Raw genomic sequence first — 25,270 nt, forward strand, 5'->3', positions numbered from 1 at the left:
CAACAATAATGAAACTACCACATCACCCCTACTTGTAGTTTCGAAGGGGAGATATGCTCCGGCACTTCTCATTCTTCTACAAGTTATACCGAGGTCCTTTTTTATCCAACTGTTGGCGTACGTTCGTTGCACTCAGACACCCCAAAAATGATCCTCCATCTATCTTTATTTCCACAGTACGTGCAGAGCCATGAAGAAAAGCGCTTGCGCGCAAGTGTAGTCAATGAATGAATTTAGTCCGTTTCGAGTCCCCGGATTCTAACAACGTAAATTGCAGGACTACCGATTTAATTGTAAACTGACCGAACGTCACTTACAATCACACAAATTGCGAGTGCACACGAGAAAATAATTCGGTTTGGTGAAACGTGTCCGGGTCGGTACGACACTAATTTTCCAAAATTGAATTTTTCCGGAGAAATCAGCAAATTGCGCTCCGGTAATTCCCGAAACCTGACCGCGTGAGGCGCCGGATCGCTGGACCAGTGCGTATGTATTTTGGTGTATCATGGTGTCCCTGTGCAAACATTTTCATTTTAGTTATTAGTTTGCAATCGTTGATAGTCAATAAACGAGGGTGTGTCTCCTTTGGAGCAATGTTGACCTAAATATTGGCAAAAGCAAGGAGGTAAGTTCTTTATTTACGAGATTTCCACGACATTCGATATCCTTCGAATTCGATATTTGCGCCCGACTCATGTGCCGTGAAGGATGTGGCGGAATTGAAGTGACAATAATAGATTCTCATGACCTCACATACTTTCATTAAAAGCTGTCGCATTATTGAATTAAATTTTAGATACGGTGGGAACTATCGCGGGACTCTCATCGAACTGATTGTTTTTTATTGGGAATTCGTCACTGCTTCATTGTTCTCATGGTCCAGTTTTGTTATTGTTCCTCTGCTATTATTCACGTCTGCAATTGTCACTGGAGGCGGTGCATATGCAAATAATTTGACAAATGAATGAGCGACGGATTCCATTCTAAATGAGTCACAACAAAAGCGAAATTGCAGCACCGAGATAAGAACTCCACAATGGATCGATTCGATTAATCACACCTTTTAGACCACCACTGCACTTCCAAGCACCTCCCTGTCGCAATCCATTTAATTATTTCTGATCTTGGCTTTCATTAAACCCGAGACTTTGTTCTATTTAGTTTGGCAGGCTTAATGGCCTAGAGCCACAAATGGAAGGATTTTAAAGAGCCAGACATAACGTGTAAGTATTTTGCACTTAATAATGGAAAAGTATCATTTTTTCTTCGCGGACATTTGGGGATGGAATTTTTTATTTCCAGCGTATACGTTTCAGCAGGTACGTGATAAAATATAAATGGTTGCTGCGTGTATGGTTTCTCTGAAAATGAGATTGGATTGCGAGTGTATTGTTTTTCTTGTTATATGAGGGCCACATAATCAAGTCTTGAATGGGTATTGGTCGGATTTAATTAGTTATGTTAAATTTAGTGCACCGTCATGTTATGCACCTACATACGGGACATAAATTAATTTAGTTAAATTATGGTCGACGAAGTGTAGCTCTATTGATAAAATTAAATTAACAATCTGATAAAGACTGGTCCTACAACGAGCAATTTTCATCAATTCGAAAGTTTATAAGTAAAATTTAGTATGAACACTCAAATTAGTTCCATTACAAATTACATAGGTTTCCGGAGATCCTTTACTTGCTATTCTTCGAGTAGTGTTATTTCTTGTAATCCTTTGAATTCTTCAGGTTCTTTAGATTATTTCAATTTTTCATTTTTTTATTTTTTATTAATTTTGATTTTCCGGATCTCTTAATTTTTTCAAAAAATCGAAGTATTTGAAGAACTGGGAAAATTCGGTCTGGAATCAAAAGGATTTGAAGAATCCAGATATTAAGCCCCAAATTTCTGATTAATCTGGGGAATGAAGAAATTTAAATGAATTCGCAAAATTTCTTAAACTCTTTTAATGCCATTAAAAATATAAACGCTGAGGATTAAATAATGATTTAATAAAAAAATCTCTAGGTCCTCCTTTTAAAGAATTAAGCTCTGCGCTTGAGATCGGCTGTCGGCTGGTGCCTGTCCAAACTCTTTCCGACAAAAGGATTCAAGCCATTATTAGATAGCTTCGTTGTAAATATCACTGGAGATTCTCTGTCATCGAAAAATATCTCATATAACTGGAAATGTCTGAACTTTGCAATAATCCGACTCGTAGAAAATAATCTACATTCTCGTTGGTTTTGTTTTATTGACGAGGGAATATTTTGAAACGTTAAATCGATTCCAATCGCATCCTTCTGACAAAAACATATGGGGACAGAGACAATATATTTTCTCTCGATAAATGGATTTAGACTGACATTTTCCTCATTCCGTGCACGATCCATTTTCAACAACTAAAAAAGAAAGCAAGTCATCTTTCTCGATTATTTTCGTTAATTTCGTTCTGTTGTGAAACAAAATACTCCAAATTAACCCTTTTGACGAAACAAATCTTGCGACTTTCGTGTTTATCTTGCAAATGTATTTCAGCCAGAAACCCGGTAAAAAATGGAATGATAAGCTCTCAGGATATTGCTTCTGAATGTTTTATTAGAGATTAGCAGCGTTCCGATATTGAACTCATCAACTCCCTAAAGAAAAATAAAATTCGCGCCACATTTATAAAAGTCCGGGTGAAATTCAGAATCCGAATTTAATTAATCTGATACTGCCCTATGCGCTGTTGTGTGCATCCACGTGGAAGTGTTATTTCATTTTTTCAACGTTGGCAATTTCGGATACCTTTAGAAGGGTTCTTTTATCGAGAACTCAATTTTTGGATTTCCCATTTCGACCGAGAGAAGCTTTCAATTAGTTTATCGACTGGATCTTAGGATGCGGTAACAGGATATTTCCTCAAAAAAATTACCCTTTCTTTGTGCTCGGTACGTTCCTGGCTTCTAAGCCAATTAGTATCGGGTAAAATGAACATGTCAGCAGAAAAGCTGCGCGCTTTTGGGCGTGATTTGTATGCTAAAGCTCGGAATAACCGTGTTTCGGTATTATTATACGAATTTTCTTATTGTGTGCGTGCGGATTTGGCGTATAAATAATACAAGAACGCAGGTAAAGGGACTGAATTAATGTCAGTCACACACATACAGGAAATAGACCATTTATGAATATATACGCGCTTATTTGAATGTTGGCAATGTTCGCACAATGCATTTATACCAACTTGAGCTCTCTAAGCAATTATTTCACAACGGGTAATTGTTATGTTGCAAAAACCGTCCTCTGTACATACTGGGAATTTCTTCCATACCAGGCAGTCAACGGAAATTACGACACCTTAAACAATGAATACATTTTACCACACTTATGCTAATGGCAGTGGAAAAAGGACCGCTTTCATTATCTTTTCACGCCTTATTAGTCAGTTATCAGGTGTGGCCAAATATTTTTATTTGATAACAAAGATTGATGACGCTTTAACTTGACCTGCATTTAAGAAATATTGGGGTAATTAAGAAAATTAATTAAAAGGGTTAATTAAATGATACAAGATAATGTAGAGTTGACTGCACGTTTATTAAATATAATAATAAATTTATTACCAGGCGCGTGATAAAATCTAGCACAAAGAAACAGCAGTTATAATAAATTGTTATAACAAATGGTCATAAATTTTAGGATTTGTGTTTGAATACCAATATTTTATTGTTATTTACGGTCGATTTTAGATTATGTTGGAAATTTTGTGCTAAATTAAATTCAAACTAAAAAACTCGTAACCAAAACAGATAAAAATTATAAACTCAACCACAACAACTGACAATCAGTTCGATACAAATCACTATTTAACACAATTGATTCTATAGGTATTGATTCAGATTAAAAAATTTGCAAATTTTAAAGAAATAATCTGAACTGTGGAAACACTAAAATCTAGGCATTTGTCAAGCTTAAATGATCACTTAAAACATGGAAAACGTCCCAAGAAGCTCTAAATTTTAGTACTTTTGCTTTTTCACTTTTGGTTTATTGATGCCCCTACTTTCATTTTCATGTTTCAGAAAAGAAGTCTTTCACAATGCCACAATTTAGATTCTTTTGTACGGCGACTTATGTTCTTTTTTGCTCCTTTTTCACAGTAGATATAGTCAGCATAAAGTAGAGTTTGATTAACGGGAATTCCTGCAAACACGTTCCCAGTGAAAACTTTATTGGTACGAACTGAACGAAATTATTATAAAACCCGAAAGCCCGACCGGAGGGTTTTAATCTACAAATGTACGATTTAGAAGTGGGTTTTTTTTGATAAAACGACACTCGATGGTTTGATGAAAATTATTTATTTTTCTCAGATTTATTCTGTTCTTCGTGACACAAAAATGAAGCAGCCGGGCGTGATGTTCGAACTTTTTCCAGAGGAGCGATTTTTGTCAATTTCCTTCAGTAAATTTAGCAAATTTCACTTTTTATGTAGCCGGGCCAAAGTAGGACTATATCATTTTTATTGCCACTTTTTAAATCGTCAAGAATAAACTTTTTCTGTTTGTCACATTTTTACGTTCCATCAGTTTGTATTTTATACGGTCATAAGAAAACTTCCACAATTCTGAGTCTTCTAGCGTTTCTTGTAAACATTAGAAGATCGTTTGACCAGCATGTCCGCTCCTAAAACTTCCGAGCTCAAGTTTCAGCGTACCTGCCAGGCTTTGCGGTCAGCCGTATTTTGTCTTGTCTGATTTTTTATGATTGTAATCTCTGACTTTGGTGGAGAAGTTAGCAACTAGAGCTGGAGTCTCATTAATTTTGCAGATAAGTGCACTTCCGTTGTGAATGGAGACAGCAACTTGGAACAAAAACGGAGTTTTCATTATTCCGATTCCTTCTCCATCCTGTCTTTATTTGTTACTTTTACTCTCTTATTTTGAGTGTCACGTTATATTGTGTGATTTATGCGGACGGTTTACGCGCATATCTTTATTCATAACTGTCACTTCCTTGTCTTTTATTTTCAATTCACTTGTTTTGTGTATTTAAATTTATATTCCTACTCCGCCAGAGTCACTTTATCCAATTCCTCTGTTATTTGATTTATACGCACCTACCTTGAGAATTCAATAAACAAGTCGAACAAAAAACTCCCTGGCAGGAATTTCCTCGTGCTTTAATCTCTCCTACGCCAAATCTAATTAATTGAAACAAAACCCACGCAAATATTGTTTTGGTTGAACTTTGAAACAGCAAAAATCTCCAAAACTGAGTTTCACGAATTTATTTTTCCAACGTGAGAATGTTTCATTAAAATTTAAATTAACTTACCTCAAACCCGAGAGAGACTGGTCAGAGGTATAACTTTATTAGCTGTGAGGATAAAAAGAAAAATATTGAAAATATAAGTTGAACTTTTCGCGATAGATTTTAATTACAGTTGTAATTTTTTGCGCGTATTTCGACCATAAAATAATTTGGACTTTATTTGAATTATTTTCTACCGCAGGGGTTTAACGCTTTCACAACTCGATTGGTAGTTGCTATTCAATTTCCAAGTAAGTACACATATTCGCTTCAAGTCACTCGATATTATATTGACATTGCTTGTTATATGCTGGTATCAATATTGATCATTGACAAGTTAAACAATTAATTGAAAGTAATTAAATTCGCGAGTTAGTTTAAGTTTAGAATGCAACGTGTCCGTGCAGTTTATAAACATTAAATTTTAATTTAATTAATTCAAAAATTTCTATAGGAGAAAAGACGACGATACCCTTTCAACTAAGCATAATACAAGCAGAATACATAATTAGCAGGTCAAGCGGGCTCCTAACTTCACGCTATTTTCCTAAGCACCCAAATAAACTGGCCCTAATGGACGCTCCTGTCTTACAGCCGTCAGAAGTTATCCTCCACCTGAAGTTTAAATAACGTGCTTCTAATGCAAGCTCACGTGTCCGTTGGTAACTTTGGACAGTTACAATCACACTCATTTGCATTGAAACCCTTTTCTTTGATGTGAAGTCTCTATGAACTCAGATTAAATGATGATATCTGACATTTTCGACGTTACCAGGAATTAATATCAATCTATCTAAAATGATTTTGCTCACTCAACTGTGTACATTTAAACACTGTTTGCAGTGCAATATATTCCAAAGCTCGAACGGAGCTTTAATGCATAATAGATACACCCAACACTGAGAAATTGAACGCGCAAAATTCAATATCTCTAAAGAATGCAATTGTGTTCACGTTGGAAAAGTTCTCTGAAAAATTTGAGTTTCCAGCGCTGTCAAGTTTTTTTTTTTGAATTTTAATTAAATACTCGAGTCGTCGGCGTCGCTTCGAAAAATTGGATAAATAAATAAACCCGTTGACAGCAACATCTCTCGTTTGCTGTAATCATTAAAAATACGGCGGTATATATTTCAATCATGAAATAAACCACGTTTGCCCGGAATTATAAATTTATGCTCCCACTTTAAAAATCCGTTCCGGTTATTACTCGCCTGGATAAACGAGCGCTGTCTTTGTCTCTGAGGCGATTTCTTCAGAAGCTCGGTTTAACTATACCATTTATAATTAAATCAATGAAGAGTCGGCACTGAATTGGTAACACGATGTACTATGCCGCCGACTTTTATCGTGTATCTAAAGCTCATTTATGAAAATCGCAGAAATGGTTTTGATTCGGCTTAATGGTTATTTTCCTCGGGTTATTATGAACACAATATACTTTATGGTATCGATCCGACTAATTTTGTTAGTTCGGGTCCAATTCCAATTTAGTTTAATCAGTTTAACACGGTTCTCGGTGTAGCTAGCAATTTGGGGCGTTTGAGTAAGTTGTAGCGGATAAAAGTTAATGGTTGCAACTAAACCAAGCGTGAATCTGTAAAAAATACAGTTTAATACACTTAAATTAGGCTTTGTTAGAGAATTTAGTGGAGCTAGACGTGACAATGAGATGATTTATAATTTATATTTCGCCGAACATTAAGGAGGATTGCCTATAAATTAAAAAAAGGGTGGAAACGTGGACCACCGTCCCAGAGAAGTTATTAGAATTTCAAGTGCGTTTTAATGAAAGTACTCAAAAAGAAACAAAGGGGAACTCGCGAAAATAAAGCCGAGCAGTTTTCAAAACTTATAAACCGTCCGGGATTGGTTTAAATGTAGGCAAGTTTTTCCACTGTAGCGAAAATTTTATTTTGATAGGATTCTCATTAAACTAAAACGAAATTTAGTTCAACTTTTCCCACAAAGGCTCATTCATTTAGTTGTGCTTTTTGCGAGCTTTCTGAACATTCAAAATGCACGAACACATAATTTCAGATAACAAAATCGTAAGTGTGAGTATGAAACGCGTTTATGAAAACGGAAGAGTGCATTAATAAACTTCAGGATTTCCATAAAAGGGACGGAATACTGGCAACATTTTATCGGTTAGTGCCGTCACACGCTTTTACGGTGCGTTTTGACGTAAATTTGATGTTGGAATTTGTTGTATAAAATTGAAGCACTTTCTTACACGAAAAGCTGGAAGGTTAAAGTTCATTTCTGTTAAAAAGTTCTGGTAAAGAATTTGCATAATCTGCATAAAAGTGGTCATTCGCTGATGAATTTGGTCTCGTTTCAAAGCTGAAAGGCTGTTTTATGGGTGCGAGATTTTGCAGTTAATCGGAATTTTGCTTCCAAAGAAGTCTAGGTAAAACATAAAAAAAAATCTCAAAATTTTTAGAAGGATAAATTACAAGGCAAATCTAAGGAATCAAAACATGGAATCGCTTCAGATATTTCCACTTTTTCTCGAGGTTCTCGAGGTCTTAAGGTACTGTTCAGATTCTTGAAATTCTCTCTTTGAAGCCATGTAGAAGAGTTTCAATCCTTTCAAAAACTTGAAATTGAAATTTTCTTGAATATTGAGATTGTTTAAACTTAAAAATCGCTCAACAAAATGGTGCAATTAACGGTTCAGCTAACGCACAGAAAGTGAAAGGACTTTCATACCCGAAAAGTTTGTCAGAGGCGAAACTCATCTGAAGAATCCGAACAGTTTCGATTTTCTTGGAGGAATCATTGGCGACGTTTCCAGACGTGCAGATGGAGTTTAATAGTTTGATAACAGTTTAATGTAGTTCGTAATACTCTCGAATTTGGAAACTTAATTATTGTTATTGGTTGGTTTGGCAAATTTCCCAAAATTGTCTTAAGTGCAGTCTTTATAACGGTCGTTTCTCTACTATATTGGTAATTGAGAGAAACACGTCATAGGTTAAGGGTTATGCTGAAAATTCCTTAATAAGCCTGACCTGTCTTAAATAGTGTTGCAATTTGGAACGAGGCCGCGCGTTAATTCCTTAATTCTCAGACCATCTTTCGACCGCTTTGGGGGCTGTGCGATTAATAATTACAACGGAAATTATTATAGGCTTTTAGTGCGTTAGCGCAAAACGCAAAGTGGCTCATAGTATCAACCCGCCTGTGTAAGATCTGACGTTTTATCTGTCGTCGCAAAACAATGTCTTCTGCATCCAAAGTCGTCCCTCTGTTAAACCGCATTTTGATTAAGAAGGCCGATCCGGTCACGAAATCCAAGAGCGGTGTGATAATTCCCGAGAACAGGAAAAATCGTCCCTTGCAAGGAACCGTGGTTGCTGTAGGACCTGGCACGCCTAATAATGCAGGAACAAACATCCCTTGTTGTTTGAAGGTCGGTGATGTTGTGGTGCTCCCTGACTACGGAGGGACACGAGTACAAGACGACAAGCAAGAATATTTTCTTTACCGGGAAAATGACATTTTGGCGAAAATTGACGCTCTTCATTATGAATAACGCAATTTGACTCATTAGCCACCCTATTTAACCTTTCCATTTCGACTGAGTTAATAAAAATAATGAATCGCTGCGCATTGGATGTAATTTATGGTCCTGTATTTTTCAGCTTTCGGTGATTGCCCACATCACTCATCCTATGGTGAGTTAATGGATTTTCAATATTTCATGTGCTACCTACATGTTAAAATCGTTAAATAAATGTTCGTTTTGCATCTGACATTTATTTTGGCCAATAAAACGATGCACCCTTTGAAACCGTACGAGCGAAGCAAAACTGTACGAAGTAGTAATTAAAACATAATTGGATATGTTGTTCATCGATATTGCTACCGGAAAATGTAATTTATTCCCAAAGGAAAATTATACTTCTCGTGGTATTTGCTTCTATTTTAGCAATACACAACTAATGAAAGCGTTAACGTTAATTAACTTTTATTGCACGAGAACCTCCGCATGATTATAATTAACGTGTGGTCTTATCTTCACCGCCGGAATTAAACATAATTAATTTACGACACTTGATTCCAGAGAAGACGCCGCTTTTTGCAAGAAGCCCCATGTCGAAGCTATTATTATGCTAAGTTGGCGACAATTGCAGGTGAACGGATCGCATTAAAAGATTTCGTTCTGTTTCAATTTTAAACGGCAAAGGGGAGTGAAATGGGCTACTAAAAGAAGTTTTCGCTCGCTTAGATCTTACTACCTTTCGAACCGAATTAGTTGTTATTGCATTTTTAGAGTCCAATTCATGTTCACTTTGGTCGTACGGTTAATTCAAATAATAAAACCGCGAAAAAAATTGTGCATCATTTTTAACAATTGTGTATGATAAAACTTATTTTTACAAATACAAAAACAGCTTCATGTAAAAAAACTACGTTTTGTTTTAACTTACAACTTTCATAGTTGTGGCACTGAAATTACCAAAATTATAAATTTTAGTGCAGGATATTGGAACTTTTAGCTTGATTTCAAAAATAAAAATTTCTAAAACCTGTGTTGTTTGTTCTACAATTTTGTAATTTGGTGAAGTTAATAAACAACTGAAAAAAAGTTATTTCCCCAAATTTTATAGTTGTGACACTAAAATTACCAAAATTCCCAATTTTAGTGTAGGATATGGGAACTTTTTGCTTGATTTCAAAAACAAACATTTCTAAAACCTGTGTTTTTTGCTCTACAATTTTGTAATTTGGTAGAGTTAATAAACAACTGAAAAAAGCTATTTCCCCAAATTGCATAGTTGTGACACTAAAATTACCAAAAATACGAATTTTAGTGCAAGATATGGGAACTTTTAGCTTGGTTTCAAAAATAAAAATTTCTAAAATCTGTGTTTTTTTGCTCTACAACTTTGCAATTTGGCAGGGTTAATATACCATCCAAAAATAGTAATTTCCTTAAATTTCATAGCTTTCACACTAAAATTACCAAAATTACGAATTTTAGAGCAGGATGTGGGAACTTTTCGCTTGGTTTCAAAACTAAAAATTTCTAACATCTGTGTCTTTCGCTTTACAATTTTGCAATTTGGTGATGTTAATAAACGACTCAAAATTAGTAATTTCCCCAATTTTCATAGTTCTAGTACTAAAATTACCAAATTACGAATTTTAGTGCAGAAATTGAGAACTTTTGGCTAGATTTCAAAAATAAAAATTCCTAAAATCTGACCTTGTCAGTTTTTGGTTAAAAAAATGATTTTTAATACTTCATACTCCTTCTGGAATAGCGCAGAACTTTTTTGTACATGCATTTCAAACAGCCTGTATATTTACATATACATATTATTAAAATTCCTTCTCCTCCATCAATCCCAATTTTACCATGACAAAATTGTTTATTTAAATTTCGTTCTTCGCATATAAATTTTATAAGGGTCGGTAAAATTACTGTAATACACAAGATCTATTTTTTTATACTTTAACATATGTCATTGTTTTACACATTAATAAGTCACCCAACTTTTCCGCATATTAGAAATTATGGACAATTTTTTTTCTTATTTTTAAAACTGGACTAACCGTGATCGGGTTCTCTAGGCTCATTAATCATAACTAATTTGAAGAGTACGGCCATGTCAAACTAATAGTTATTGATGTCGGTAAAATGCCAGCGCGTAATTGAATTCTTAAGTAAATCTAATGTACAATGAGCTGGTAACTGGGGTAATTAATTATTAATTCGCTTTTCTTAGCTTCTGAACAGAGGATCAGAAATTTTAGATTGTAATTGGCTAGCTGCTTCGGTTCCATTTCAACATTAGTTAGAGCCTGTACAAGAAAGGGTGATGTGATTGAATTTACGTAGGATTACTTGGGCCTATAGAATTAGATTTTCTGGTGGGTACACTACTCGTGCTCACCTTAGTGTAAACTACCAATAAGGCGAAGGATCTTTCAACAAAAAAGACAATAGACGAACTTGAAGGGGTTAGAATTGAACGTGCGGGCTTTATTGCAAGAGGATCTAACGAAGGAAAATCTTATTAAATGAATGTAGGGCTTGTATGTAGGTCTGTCACGAAACAAAAGAAAAATTATACGCTAAGTTGGCCTTTAATAAACACGGTGATAATGATCTTGACAATTACTAAAACCATAAAATTCGTCACATATGTGGCGTTAACATGCAATGAGCTTTCGAAATTCGCGTTTCATTGTGTTCAGTTATTTAGAATCAATATGCGTATCTATTTGAATCGCTAATTAATAATGAATCGTTGGAAATTCTACACTGTGTCTAAACCGGTCTGTCCTTGGGGAAATCTTGCCATTTCATGACTCCTGACACCTTGAAATTAGCTCAGGTGTCAAGAGAGCTTTGTTCAACCCTAAATCCCTCTTTGGCATTCCTTAAAGTTATGAAAAAGATGTGATCAGAGCGCGTCTCCTATTTCGAGTTCATGTTTGTCTTCAAGTTTCTCGATACCCAATTCAAACTTTTCGCATTTTTGCCCTTAAATATTACTAGTTCTAGCATGTATCGGAAAAATGTTAACGATCTAACGAAAAAGCTTTGTCACGGATTAATACTCTAAATCGCCAAGGAGATGTGTGAAATTTGTCGATTTTCCGCCGCTGTCCGGGCTATCGGCGCTTTTCAATTAAATACCTATCAGGGCCGAGCTACAGGGTTCACAGGTCAGTATTCAATTTAAAAGTTTTCAGTGGATGTTGACGAGGCAACTTTCGTTGAAAATTCTTTTGTTGCGGTTTCCGATAAATCCACCAAAAAGCTTTTCCGGCGTATTCATGTGTCCAACGCTGATAAACAAATTTTTTCGGAAACGCCCTTGAGGCTATCATTCGTTGTTTGGATGCGATTAAACGGAAAAATCAGTGAAACAAAAAATCAAATTGGCTTAAATCGAACGTGACATTCAAGCACAATATTAGGGGGCTCATCAAACGATGCAATATTTCGAATTCTTCGTCACCATGCTGTGTTTTGATGGGTGAGCGGTAATTGATTTTCCTTCATCGGCAATGTCATGTGAAATTTGCAGGATTTATTCGAGCAGATATCGATTCGGAGCTGATGAACTTCTCAATATTAGCAATGAAAATGTTAAGGAATTGGACGTCGCCAATAACAACTTGTTGGAGATAAAACGAGAAACTTTTAACAAGTACCAGAATCTGGAACGGTTGAATATAATAAACTCGAAAGTTTATTTCGTCGCAGAAAAAGCATTTTACGATTTGCCATATTTGCGAGAACTGAATTTGACGAGGAATTTGATTACAAAGTTAAATTCGAACATCTTTCGATCTCGCAGCAATTTACGGAAACTCGTTGTCTCTTTCAACAGATTGACCAGTTTTGACGGTTTCGATGTGGGTCGTTTTTCCCAACTGACTTTTGTTGACATTTCTAATAATCATCTCCGCTCTTTACCGCCGAGTTTGGTGGAAAAGCTGGAAAACGAGACTTTTACGCTCATTGCTGATAACAACTTCTGGGACTGTAGGAGTGATTGGAGTCAAACTCAGCGTTTGAAATTGTGCGAGTTTGAACCACCAGGACAACCCTTAGCTTTGAAAATACCAACCCAAGCGCGGTTTACTACGTGCATCTTCTGGATCGCGGGAGCTTTCTGGTGTGGAGTGATTGTAGGAAATGCCAATTTGATAAGGAGACTAACCTGTCCGAAGAAATCCACGATGAAAATTGATCAGAGCACTCAATATGGTAACAGTTCGGTGACACCAACCCGCTTTTTTAATTCTATTTTAGATGCTTTTACATTTTATTCGAGAAGTGATGTTCTTCAGCTTACCAAAAGCTCCGGCGCAATGAAGGCAAGCAACAATATGTACACGTAATTTTAATGTTTCCAATACACGAAATTATTAAATTCACTTCGCACTTTGTACTTGGTCTTGGTGCTTGAAGGAGAGCTTGCTCCTCGGAGTCGACGTCTTGGTACTTCCCACCGAAAAACCGCTATCGTGACGGTCACCCTCAAAAAAAAACTACGAAGCTTCAGTTGCTAGATTTTATTGCTTGGGATCAAAATAGATTACCTCAGCCACTTCTGAACCCTCTGTATCCAGCAAATTCTGTAGCTGTTTTTTCTGCAGGACCACTTCGCTTAACTTCTTCTTGAGGAGGTCGCATTCGTGTGATTTCTGTTTGAGCTCCTCAGTTTTCGATTTTTCAAACTTGCGAGCTTCGCTGATGGTTTTCTTGATAACGTTATGCAATTTTTCGATGTCGTTGAAGTCAGCAGATACGAATTTCGCGCCGGCTCTGTTATCAATGTGGCGGATAATTTCCCGGAGTTTCTCGTTTTCTTCCTTCACTTGCTCGATTTCTTTATTATACTTTTCCCGTTGTTCCCGAGACAGAGCCAGGAGCGACATTGCTTGAGCGTAAACTTTCTCCAACATTTTCGTGACGCAGTAATCTGAAGAGTTTTATTAAATTGAGTAAATTAAAGGATGAAATCAAACCGGTTTCATCTTCTTCCTGGAGGTTATCAAAGTTTTCGTGGAGGACCTGCAGGTTGTTTTCGATGACATCGATCTCGTCCACGACCGAATCCTGCTGCTTTCGCTTCTTTGAAATTTGCTTGAGGAGGTTCTCCAGTTCGAATTTCTCCATTTGGATGTTGAGTAGGTAGTTACAAATAGTGCGCTCTTCCTGAGGAAGCGAGTAAACTTGTTCCACTATCTCGTTTCGTTTTTCTTCGGTGTTAATTAACCTGTCGCAACAATTTCTGAAGCTGTTCATAGAGTTTTTCAGACTGAGAGTCGTGTCCAGTAAACTATTAAACACTTCAATGTAGTTTGTGTTAATGTCGAAGTTTCCCAAGAACTTTTTTAATTCGCTGGGCTTCATGTATTGACGCATGTTGGTAATGATCTCATTCAAAATGACTTCCTGCGTCTGAATTATACAGTTCGTTCGTCCAGCTATGTGGCAAATGCGGTCGTAGAGGTCCATAATGCGACTCTTCATTCCTAATTCTCTGTAAAATTTGTTCATCGCGAGGGCCACCGTCATGTTGTCGTCCGTCAGCTCGGGCAAGCACTAAAACGAGATTCAACCAACTGCAGTTTCCAGCATAGTTTGCATGTTTTGACATGAAAAATTTACCGTCTTTGCGAACTCCACCATCAAGGGACTGTTCATTTCCTTCTTGATATAGAACTCGAGTTGGATCCTTTGATTGTGGACTTGCTTCTTCAGCTTGTCGATGACCCTATTTTTCTCCTCTAATACGACTTGGAGGGTGGGAAATGTTTGATCCGGGTCGTTGCTGACGTGAGACTAAACTAAAGTTAGCTTCGTTTTGACCGAATTTACTTCTCACCTTCGTGTTGACGAACTGGAGGTTGCTGCAAGAACTTTTAACACTAGACATTTTCACTGGTTTTCCTAAAAGAGTTTAAACTAGAAACTTAAATTTTTCGATTTGACATGTCATCGTCAAATGACTCGCTTCATTTATTTGGAAAGCGATGGTTTGATAATTGGGTAGTTTGTTCGAATTTCGCTGTAATCACCCTAAAGCAATTACGTGCAAAATTTGCCCCGGTGCGCCACCTTTACCTAAAATTCTATTACAGCAAAGTTGAGCAGATCCTGAACGCTCATACCACATATTAATTAACGGCGTTACTTCGTGTTGGATATCGATTCTGGCATAAAATACGATCTGTAATGATAGTTTTTAACGGCGTGAATAGTCACGAAATTTGCTCGGAAGTATAAAAATTATATTCTCCGAGGTGGTTGTTTTTGCCTGCGATAAAGCTGTGAGGATCAATAACCAAGTGCTGGAATTCGGAGAGAAATGTTTGCAACTACGAGAAATAAATTACATGTTGAACTCGAACTACCCTTCTCTGCGCAATTAAGAAAAAGTGGAGGAACTTAACGGCTGGAATTATTGGAGTAATTTCTATTTAAAGAGGAAGTTCGGTGCATAATGAATGTGAAGTTCGTTCTAAACAATCTATTAACGGGGACTCTTTTATAACTTGTTCTTCATTAGCCTGTTCAATTTCATTAAAATTCCCATAATTAGATCAGGATGGAAAACGAAAGCTGCCCATGTTTAACACGGGAATTTCGCGCGATTATACATTCATGGCTTCTTTGCGGGGAAGAAAGCTTAATCCAAGCTGTACAAATGCCAACTTTATCGATTTATTCAAACGTTAGCACGGAATCATTTCTTTTAAAACGCTTTCAGAGGAGATTTATTGCGTTTACCTCACACTGTCACTTTGGAATTGTCATGAAGTTATCAAAAACGGTGACAATGCAGTAACTACCTCAACCTCATAACGCTTTTGCTTGAAATATGAAAATTCTCAGACTCAAGCTTTAACGAGTTTAAAAGATTTATTTCAAGGAGCAATCCCATCCGTTTTAATTAAACTCACAGAGCTTTGGTCATATTTTAATTTTACTGAGTTCGACACATTTCCTGACTAGATGAAGCCTCCAGGGCGAAAATACGTGCTCAAATTTCTGATCCACCCTCTTTGTCCTCAGAATACTTTTTTCAGAGTTTTAAACTGCTTTAACAGCTTTAGCACCTGTACACGTCTTATGGATGGCTCGAGTTGGAGCGGTCGTTTCTCTTGCTTCTGTATGCTCAAAGACAGATCTACTTATTCGGTTAACTTCTTACTTCTTCCAGCGATTTCCATATTTGTCGATTTTCGTGGGATTGCGGAGGAGTGTCAAGATCATCATTTGCGATAACTTTCTATGGTAACGTGGTAATGTTATCGACCAAAGCCTTCAGAGAATCCTGTTGTTCAAATTTCTAGATCGTAAAGTACGAAGCTGTACGAATACTAACAAGTTGCTATCGCTCCCTAACAAGAAAATCGATAAGGTTGCTTGCACGATTGTTGACACTGCGTAGGCATCTATTTGTTTCTTATTGCATTAGTTGAATTTACTGTTGAGGCAGGAATTCTTCGCTTAATTTCTATCCTCTCTGAAGCTTATTGCATATAATACGACGTGTAATCAATACGGTATTATTAAACCGTCTTTGTTTGAAGCAACAAATCCAAGTAACGACATAATCATAAATTTATCTCTCCACGTCCGGACGAAATAAACAATTAAAAATTTATCATCCCTCGTTTTTCTTTGTTGCAAAAAGCGATTCCACCGAGACGGGTAAACATTTCCATTTCCTGAAAAATGTTTTGTCATTGTAAATATTTTCCATCACGGGGATTGGAGGGTTAATTCCAAGATCACAATCCTGCGGCAGTTATGATTGTTGAGTAATATAAACAGGCTGATCCCCGGGATTATCGTATGTCGCATTGTGAGGATCTCTGTGATGGTTATGATTTATCATTTTCGCTTCACTAACTTCTTTTGTGGGATTAGCACGAAAGTTTCGCGACAAGAACTCCGTTAATCGCCCGTTTAATTTGAGTATCGTTTTTGAGTCATGCCCCCCAAGCTGGAATCAAACAGGTAACTTTTCTTCTTCAGATTGATGTTCTTAATTTCGACCCCTCGAGCTCGCGAGAGGAGTACATATTAAGTATTTAAGCAACAGCAGCTCTGTTCTCTTGGTCTGCTGAGGTATTGTTTATTGGTCGATTACGAATTAATGAGGAGCTCTTCTGAATTCAGTTTCCCTGTTTATTTATTCGTTGCATCACCTTTCAGGTGTAATGGCGGTGCTATGGAACTCCCTGCTCATAAGTTGAGCTTGAGGGTGCTCATGTAAGGGAATTGCTACGTCTGCCTCCCCTTTTATGAGAACAACCACCTGCTAACCCCAAAGGCAACATTTCCGTCTCCCCCTCACAATATGATTACCCAAATTCGATTTGTTGTTTAAACAGCGAGCTTCAATATTTACAAGCATGACTCATGCGTACCTGCGCACCCTATTGATAACTCTTATCGAAACAATTAGAGACTCACTCAAATCCAGTCACGTTTGTGCTAATTGCGCCGGGGGAGCGCTTACTTCAGCAAAAAATTCAACGATAACTGGGTATTTTTAAAAAAGTGTTAATCCTCCGTTTCAACAATCAATCCATTCTTGTTATTCCGTCCACGCCCAATTCTCCTATACCCTTATGAATTTTATTCAATCCGCTTTCCCGTTGGGAGAAAATCCGTTTTTTGACGCTATTAAGTCCGTGACTGCAGCATTGTGGCGCTTATCAGTTTCCCGCTTTGCACGTTTTCCAAACATACTCGGTGGAGAAAATTGTCGCGTTCGAGTACAACGAAATATTCCAGCCATTTAGAAGATGTGCGAAGAGGGAGAGCTTGTGACCTAAATACGGGACAAAAGCATCTGAGCTTTGTTAATGCATAAAGATATGCCAGACCTTTTCTCCTATGATAAATACCTCGTTATCACTAAACTGAGAACTATTTGACAATGGAGGATGTTCATTTCGTCAAGTTCGAGTGCTTTGTTCTCCACAATTAATTGTTTACGGCAGATACTAGTTAGTTAGGCCTTGTTTTTTTATCGATTCAGAGCTGTATTGGCGCAAACATGTTTACCCGGACAGGGAAAAACGAAATAATAGAATTTTGGCAAGGAACTGCACGTTTACTACCGTGAATTTAGGACCGGCCAGGATATACAGGGCGACATCTGCGTTTTACGTGAACCTAATGTAGCACAGAATGGATAGACTGGCAAAGTTTCCTTTTTCTTTGTCCGGGGAGGAGTGTCGTTGTCATTTATCCCAGGCATGAACTGCGAACTTTACAAATAAATTCAAGTCAGTGCCTTTAACATCTAATATTATATTACAATCTGTTCTACTCGTCCAAACCATCAAATCCGCTTTGACATGATGATTACACTCACAATGTTTACTAGTCATGTTTGGGTTTACACAAACACAATGTTTTCAGTAAGGCGGTTTAATTTATGTTGATGCTTCGTCGACGCTGCTGAAATTACTCAAAATGATCCCATTGATCATTTCAGGGGGCAAATAAATTGATGGAGATTAAAGTGAAGACTTCACTCTTTGATTTGAATTAGAGTTTATAATGATGGTTTATTGTTTATTAACGCAGTGGAGGTTCAGAGAATATTGTTTGTTTTATTGATGACTGGAGCCCTGCTGCAGAGCTAATTCATATTTCTAGTTTATTGCCTCTATCGGGCGCATATTTCAATATATTTTATGAATTATTAAATACTAATAAATTAGGCAGTTAAGCGGTTAAAATTCATATTTATAACCGTAGCTGCTTTGGTACAAATTGTAAAAACAGTTTCGGGTTTCCCAATTGCTTCAATTCCAAGCTTAAAGATTTTTCTCCTTCCTTTGTTTGGAATAAATATACACAGAAATGTAAATTGAAAAAATGATTTTTTGATTTCAGGATATGTAAACCGCTTTTTTTTAACTGTCATAATTTCAGAGAAATTAGGTTTCTTCTTAACATTGTCAAATTACTTGTTTAGAATTTTTATGGTTTTGTTTTGATTTTCCAGGCGGTCGACTTTCTCTTCTAGTCGCACAGAATCGCTCTTTAAGTTTCTAAATTGAAAATTTTTTGCTTTCAGAAAAAATTTAATGGCTTCTGAAAACTCGACTTTTGGATTTTCAGATTTTGAAGTCAAGCTCAAAATTCACGTTTCTTTAATTTAGGATTTTCAATTTTTTTTATGGAACCCTCATTTTAATCCTAAATCTCTTTTTCTATCAGACAAAATGTTTATTTTCCAGCTTAACCATCTTTTAAAAATTAGGTTTAGACATTATAAATTTTCACTTTCTGAGTTGTCCGTTTTTAATTTGTTTTCTAGCTCAGATTTCCGGTATTAAATTTAACTCAGATTTCTAATGTTCGATTTTATGACTATCACTTTCAGTCAGACCACAAATTTTGCAGGAAATGCAATAATAAATTTTAATTTTCAGTATCACTCCAATTCACTACAGAGCAAATAATCGCGCGTTCAAATAAAATCCCTCATTCAACACAAACTTTCAAAGCTTCAAAAATGATTTTTTAATTAATATCACAGCACTCAGTTAACAGCATGCACGCCACTTCTTTAAACAGCGCCGTCAAATATTCCATGCAGAACGAGTAGAAAAATTCATGACTGTCAACCAACCACTTTTTCTCTAAAACTGCAATATTATTTATTTTAACTTTCCACGCTATTCAGAACTATTCCATGTGAAGTGTCGCAAAAAAACGAAAGATAAAACTGCGGTAAACGCAAGGAACATGTGCTTTCATTCCCACTTTTGATCGCTGCGTTGATGAAATGAATGTCGTGTAGAGGTGGCGGGCATTATTTGGTAATTATTCTGGAAAAGTATTCTCAAGTCATTAATAAGTTTTGCGTTTGAACGGGACTTTTTAATATCCAGAAACATTCCAGAAAGTGTTCCAGGTCTCAACGGGGACGTTGCGGATGATTTCGGTTTATTTTACTGGGACTTTTTCAAGTAAACAAGATTAAAGAAGATTGTTTGCGTCTAAATAAGTCATTTAGATTATTTGGGACAGAAACTCGTTTACAAAACAAGCACGAGCAAAATGTAATTACTTGTTTATCGGTGTAAATGTAAATTGGCTTCCGTTCACATTTTTAATTACCGAGTATTTGAAAGAGTATCTTCTCCACGCTCCCTAATTAAATTATTACTCATATTATTTCCCCCTCTTTTACGACAAAAAGCGGCGAAGAGAAGCGCTATTGTAATCTGGAACGTCACGTTTTAACTCGCCAAGAAACTGTTTTTAATGAAATTCATCATTAAAACTGTTCCTTAATAGCGTTGATTAAATTTTCTTAAAATCGGCAGAAACTTTTTTCGTGGTGTAACAATAAAGTGGAGGCTTAAAAAGGATTATAGAAAGAGGACGTAACTCTCGCTCATGCAATGGCGTACCACTTAATGACTGAAAAATACATCTGAGGTTCCATTAACTCTAATCCAACAGCATTTTTAGAGCACCGGCGAAGACACAAGTATGTGCGAGTTACATGAATCATCTCCACCTCCACCCTTCGTGATCTTTTTCATTAATAGTTCGAGGGTTCATTGGTAAAAAGGACACGTCCGCGTCGCCCCATAACGAAATGCAAATGCGCTCAGCAACATGTAACTGAAGCTGTTTGTTCGCATTCGCTTTGCTTATTTATTGTTTTAAACGACAAACTCGGGCACAACGAAGATAAAATTTTACTTAACTTAATTCGACGGCAGGCTTCGCGTAATGTCTTTCAAATCTCATACGAGAATCTAACGTTGTTCGGCGCATCCACCATTGCGGTTTTGCCAGACAGCAGGTGATATGTAGTACCACAAAGTGCAGATTTTAGCAGTGAACATTAGTGGCCATCTGACCGTGTCTAGAAATTATGTGAGTCACAATGTAATGGAATTTTGATGAGGCGGAAACAGGAATCGTTATGGGCGTCACGTCATAAGAATAAAGTAAGGTAATAAAAAATAAATTGACCGAATTCTCGTGCTTCAATTTCAATTGCGAGGCGGATATTACAAAGTTGCAGTGTTATTTATACGGATGAACAGATTCCATACGTATTGATTATCGCTACATCAACAGGTTTCTTTTTCTAAAAATACGAACGCTGACTGTACAACGTTTTTTTAAATTTAAACTAACGGGGTTGGGTTTTCCCAAGCGAGATTGTTGCGGTTTTTGCCCACATTGCAGTTTTCTTCTCAAAGTTTTGTCTGGTTAATTAGAGAGGACACGTTTCTTGCCTGCTTTTGCATTATACCATCCATGTTTTGTTTTTCTTATTGCTGTTCCGTGAAAGACTGTTTTAATTTGTAATACAATGTTTTTTATTTGTACCACAGATAGATGAAACCATGAACAGGGTCTTGGTTGATTTATGTTCTGTAGGAGCTTGGGATTGTCTTTCACCAGATACAGTTTCCGCAGCCAAATAGTGATTTTATGACTTAATTGGGGTACTCATTACACAAAAGGTCTAAACCATCGCATTAGCTTATTCTTAAATCTTGTTATTTATGACCGCCTTCGGTAAAATTGACCACCGGTTCATCGGCGTCTCAGGGTTGTTTAAAGATTTGGGGACACGTGTAGTCTTGCTTCCGAAACGCTCGTCAACAATGGATGATTCGGAAAATAATACATTTTCAGCGTGCATTTTAAATTTTCAAACAATTTGGATATTCTGCCTGGTTGCTCTTTAAAAAACGATGGACCATTTTAGACAGGATAAAAATACCAAGTTCTATTAAAGACAACCTGGTAAAAAATCAAAGTTTTCCAGAAATCTTCATAATGATGACGAAGAAACTGAAAAGAAAGGAGAAGAAAATTTGCCTTCAAATAAACCTTGATTTAAAATGTGTCCGTGTTTTCTTAACATTGTCCCTTCTCACTACCACCTTCAAGTAGTGACGACCCGGTGGTCAATTTTGCCGAGGCCGGTCATAAATAACAAGATTTAAGAATAAGCTAATGCGGTGGTTTAGACCTTTTGTGTAGTGAGTACCCCAATTAAGTCATAAAATCACTATTTGGCTGCGGAAACTATACGTAGTTTTATAGTGTTTTTATGACCGGTGTATTGGCTTGGTTCTTAAGAAAAAGGTCACAATTTGTTTTAAAGTAACAGTCAGAAATATATAAAATGAATAAATGTGATTAGGAGACAGTGTTAATAAAGAGCAAAGATACAAAGGCAAAGGCCAAACCTTCAAACAAAGAGAATTCCACGGAGAACAAACAAAAGACAAGAAAGACAATCGTACGAACTCGTGACGAAAATCTGAGATCTTAAAAGTTATTATATTTCAGAGTAATTATAACTCTGCTAAAAACGATATGGAATAACTATACTTCAACAAAACGCGGCTAGATAAGAGCCAGTTGTGAATAAATAGGTCAACACCAGACGAGTATTCATCCAGAAGAAGATAATTGCGTGCATGTACATTATTGATTAAAAAAAGTGTTGAGCTCTTTCGGCCGCGGTTGGAATGAAGTGAGTAAAACACGTAGAACATCGAAAACGTAGCGAGTTTTTAAGTGAGGGTGGAATTCAAAGATTTCGAAAATTTGAAGCAGTTGAAATTATCGAAAGAGTTCGAAGACGTATAGAATTTGAAGCAGCTAAATGGTAAATGCTTAACTGCTCATATTTCTTAGATTTATCTACTTTCAGTTCTTGCAAGCTTTTTCAGATCTTCTAGGTCCATCAGCGTCATGAGATCTTTCAGTTTCTTCATACCTTTCTGGTCTTTTATCTCTTATTTTATTATCTGAATTTCTTTGATTTTAAATTTCTTATTAGATTTCTATCGTATTATGTACATTACATAATTGTTTCTACAGGATTTTTAAATTAGTTACTTTTTTTTTTGTCAACCGTATGAGGATCTGAAAAATGAAAATAGTTTTAAGGCGGTTTGACACGATCACATTATTTCTCAAATTTTTACAAATATAAATTTCTACGCATAAAAATTTGAGAATTTTTCTTGAAAATTGACATTCAAAATTCAAGATTTGTCACAAAAAAAATTTCTGTTCGCTTACCTCCAAAATCAGGGGTTTGGAGGTTTATTCTCTTCACATAACATGTTTTAAAATTTTTTTGCTAATATTTTCTTCAATTTCGCTGCTTACCACGACAATGTTTGTTTGAAAATAAATTGTAAAAATGTAATCGTGTCAATAAGTAATAAAAAAAAATTTAAGAATTTTAAGAATTTCAAGAACCGAAATCCGGATAATTGGAGAAAGGAGGTGAAAATGTTTGCACACTTTTAAACCTGCGTTTGAAATGATCAATGCCTCCACAATTAATTGGAAATATCGATCCCTCGTACAGAAAATTCCGGCACTTTGAAACTACAACGAAATCCCCCATAGTCTTGTTTTTATTCCTCGCAGCGCTTCAAAGTTCTTGCAGAATCAATTTAAATTTTTAAATAGCAGGAATATCTTATAGTTACTTAAGCGTTATGGTAATTTTTCAATAAAACTTTCTTTATGTAACAATTTAAAGTTTTATCGGTGCATTAACATTTTTACGGCTGTTATGAGTGTCTATTTATATTGAATCGATTCGGTTCCAATTTCCGTCTTGATAAATAATTGATAAACGGACAATATAGCTTCCGATGTATTTAGCTGCACTACACGCTATATTCATAAAAGCATAATTTTAAAGCAGTTGTACAAATTGCAGGCTTTTTCAAGAAAGTATCCGCATAAACCGATTAACTTGGTAATCTTCGTTTTGCATGGCGCTGGTTTGATGTGTTGGACAGTTCGGATAATTAATCACGGGTTTATCTCAAATACTGTAACTAATACCGTTAGGCAGGACTCTGAGAGCTTAAGTTTCCTTCAAAGGGGGAAATAAGTCGATTTTGATAAACAATAACCTAAAAATAATGGGCTTCAGTCAAAATTGTTTTAAATTACCGCCGCAAAAGCCATTACTTTAATTTCACAAACAGTTTTAATATAATTTCGCCCCGACGCCGAATAAATATTTGTTTAATATGCAATATGTACGACGGGGTAGCCGAGTTATCTTTATGAATTTTAAATGTTTTCGTAAACGCTTTAATGTAATCGGAAGAAACGAAATTGGTATGCAAAGTGCAAGTCGGAGCATTTTCAATGTTGAGAAAACCTGCAACAATGGGTCAATTTTCCTTCGATTCAGAAGAAAAACGCTTTCAATGGAAAATTAGCTTTGAAGTGTGTGTTCTTAAACATCAACAGAAAAGGTACTCCAGTTTCAATTTTCCATAAAACTTTTCTTTGTTTTCGAGGAGTTCGTTCCAACTTTATGGCGTGACGTCATCAATAACGTCGATGCTTGACATGCTCACTTGTATTCGAGCAATCGAGAGACTGGAATTTATAGAAAAGTATAATTACTTGGAGACGAAGTGTTGTTTTTTGTAGAGTTAGAACAGAACATCGTCAGCTTGAGATTTCCGGTCACACATAAGACAAATTCGATTTGTTCTATTATTGCTTTGACAAAGACATCGAATATAAATTATTCTCTTTCGTGGACAGCTAAAAGCAGGGCGATAGAGTGATTTTCAAACATGAACCAATTTCATTAGGAACATTTAGAGCCTCAAACATTAACAAAGTTCTCTAAGACCACGAGCTCCCAAAATAACTTCGTCAAATGAGCAAGACTTTAATTCCGCATCTGCAAGTGCAGGTGGTGTAGAAAATGACAATAACGAATTAATATTCCAAGGAGCTACGCTCCAAGAAGTCTCAAGTTTGGATTATTCAAGAAGTAATGTTAGTACTGTACTGAATCACCCCCATGTCCTTGTCTGGTCCTGGGCGCCCGGGTAACGCCACGCTTCATAGAGCAGGTTGCAATTTATTCGCCGCCTCCGTCCATTAACCTATTGGGGGTGTGCGTGCATCGATATTGCACGTCCAGTGGTTCCATATTCTCCCCTCTAAGCGGTTGCCGAATGCAATAACCTAACGCTTCACCCTCCTGCTTACAACATTCCTAATCCTGCATACTACCAAGTCAGAGTTTGTTCGGTCAGGCGAGCTGACAAGGGCAACGTGCACGAAGAATTTTAATGGTAATATTGATAAACCATCGTGTACGCGCAAATCGATAAAACTGTTCACGCTAATGCACCCTCGGATCTAAAATGCATCAATTTTAAATAGGCTGCGCGCAAAGCACATTTTTACAGAAAACGGGAAGATGAAAACCACTAATTGGTTTGTTTTGCTAACGAGCATGCATGAAACATTATTTTACTTCCAGCGACTGAATTTTCACGTTTGTTGCAGGATTGTAGCCCCGATTGAAATGTACCATTGGGGGGCAGCTATGGAGGGGGGCTTAGATGCAGCGCTCGCCGCCACGCCGCCATGGCGCTGCTGATGCGACGTCTATTCGTAGACGCTCAGGTACAGTGGAAATTA

At 36.6% G+C, this 25,270-nt stretch overlaps 2 protein-coding genes and 2 pseudogenes across 10 annotated transcripts in view; 3 read left to right on the top strand and 1 right to left on the bottom strand.

Moving 5' to 3' along the window:
• Positions 1-209: 209 nt before the first annotated feature.
• Liprin-gamma (liprin protein kazrin) overlaps positions 210-25,270 on the top strand; it is a 32,761-nt gene continuing 7,700 nt past the window's right edge. For 8 of the 9 annotated variants that reach the window (XM_088029230.1, XM_088029234.1, XM_088029233.1 and 5 more), the window contains exons 1-4: positions 210-489; positions 541-628; positions 8,940-8,972; positions 25,136-25,255. In XM_088029230.1, coding sequence (XP_087885356.1) covers positions 25,217-25,255 — 39 coding nt within the window. In that variant the 5' untranslated portion in view covers positions 210-489; positions 541-628; positions 8,940-8,972; positions 25,136-25,216. Of the gene's footprint in view, positions 629-8,939; positions 8,973-25,135; positions 25,256-25,270 lie in introns of all 9 variants that reach the window. The other variant, XM_088029232.1, reaches the window with a different exon arrangement.
• LOC148179740 (10 kDa heat shock protein, mitochondrial pseudogene) lies at positions 8,516-8,830 on the top strand (annotated as a pseudogene).
• Positions 12,247-13,161, top strand: LOC148179741 (uncharacterized; annotated as a pseudogene).
• On the bottom strand, positions 13,195-14,705 carry LOC148179742 (uncharacterized). The gene is made up of 5 exons (XM_088029573.1): positions 14,655-14,705; positions 14,438-14,611; positions 13,792-14,371; positions 13,363-13,745; positions 13,195-13,311 (listed from the first exon to the last, which is right to left on the bottom strand). The coding sequence occupies exons 1-5, from the start codon at positions 14,703-14,705 to the stop codon at positions 13,195-13,197; spliced, it is 1,305 nt and encodes a 434-aa protein (XP_087885699.1).

Source organism: Gnatocerus cornutus, chromosome 2 (genome assembly GCF_029298725.1).
Source record: "Gnatocerus cornutus isolate USDA-ARS CGAHR chromosome 2, icGnaCorn1.1, whole genome shotgun sequence".
Classification (NCBI taxonomy): Eukaryota; Metazoa; Arthropoda; class Insecta; order Coleoptera; family Tenebrionidae; genus Gnatocerus; species Gnatocerus cornutus.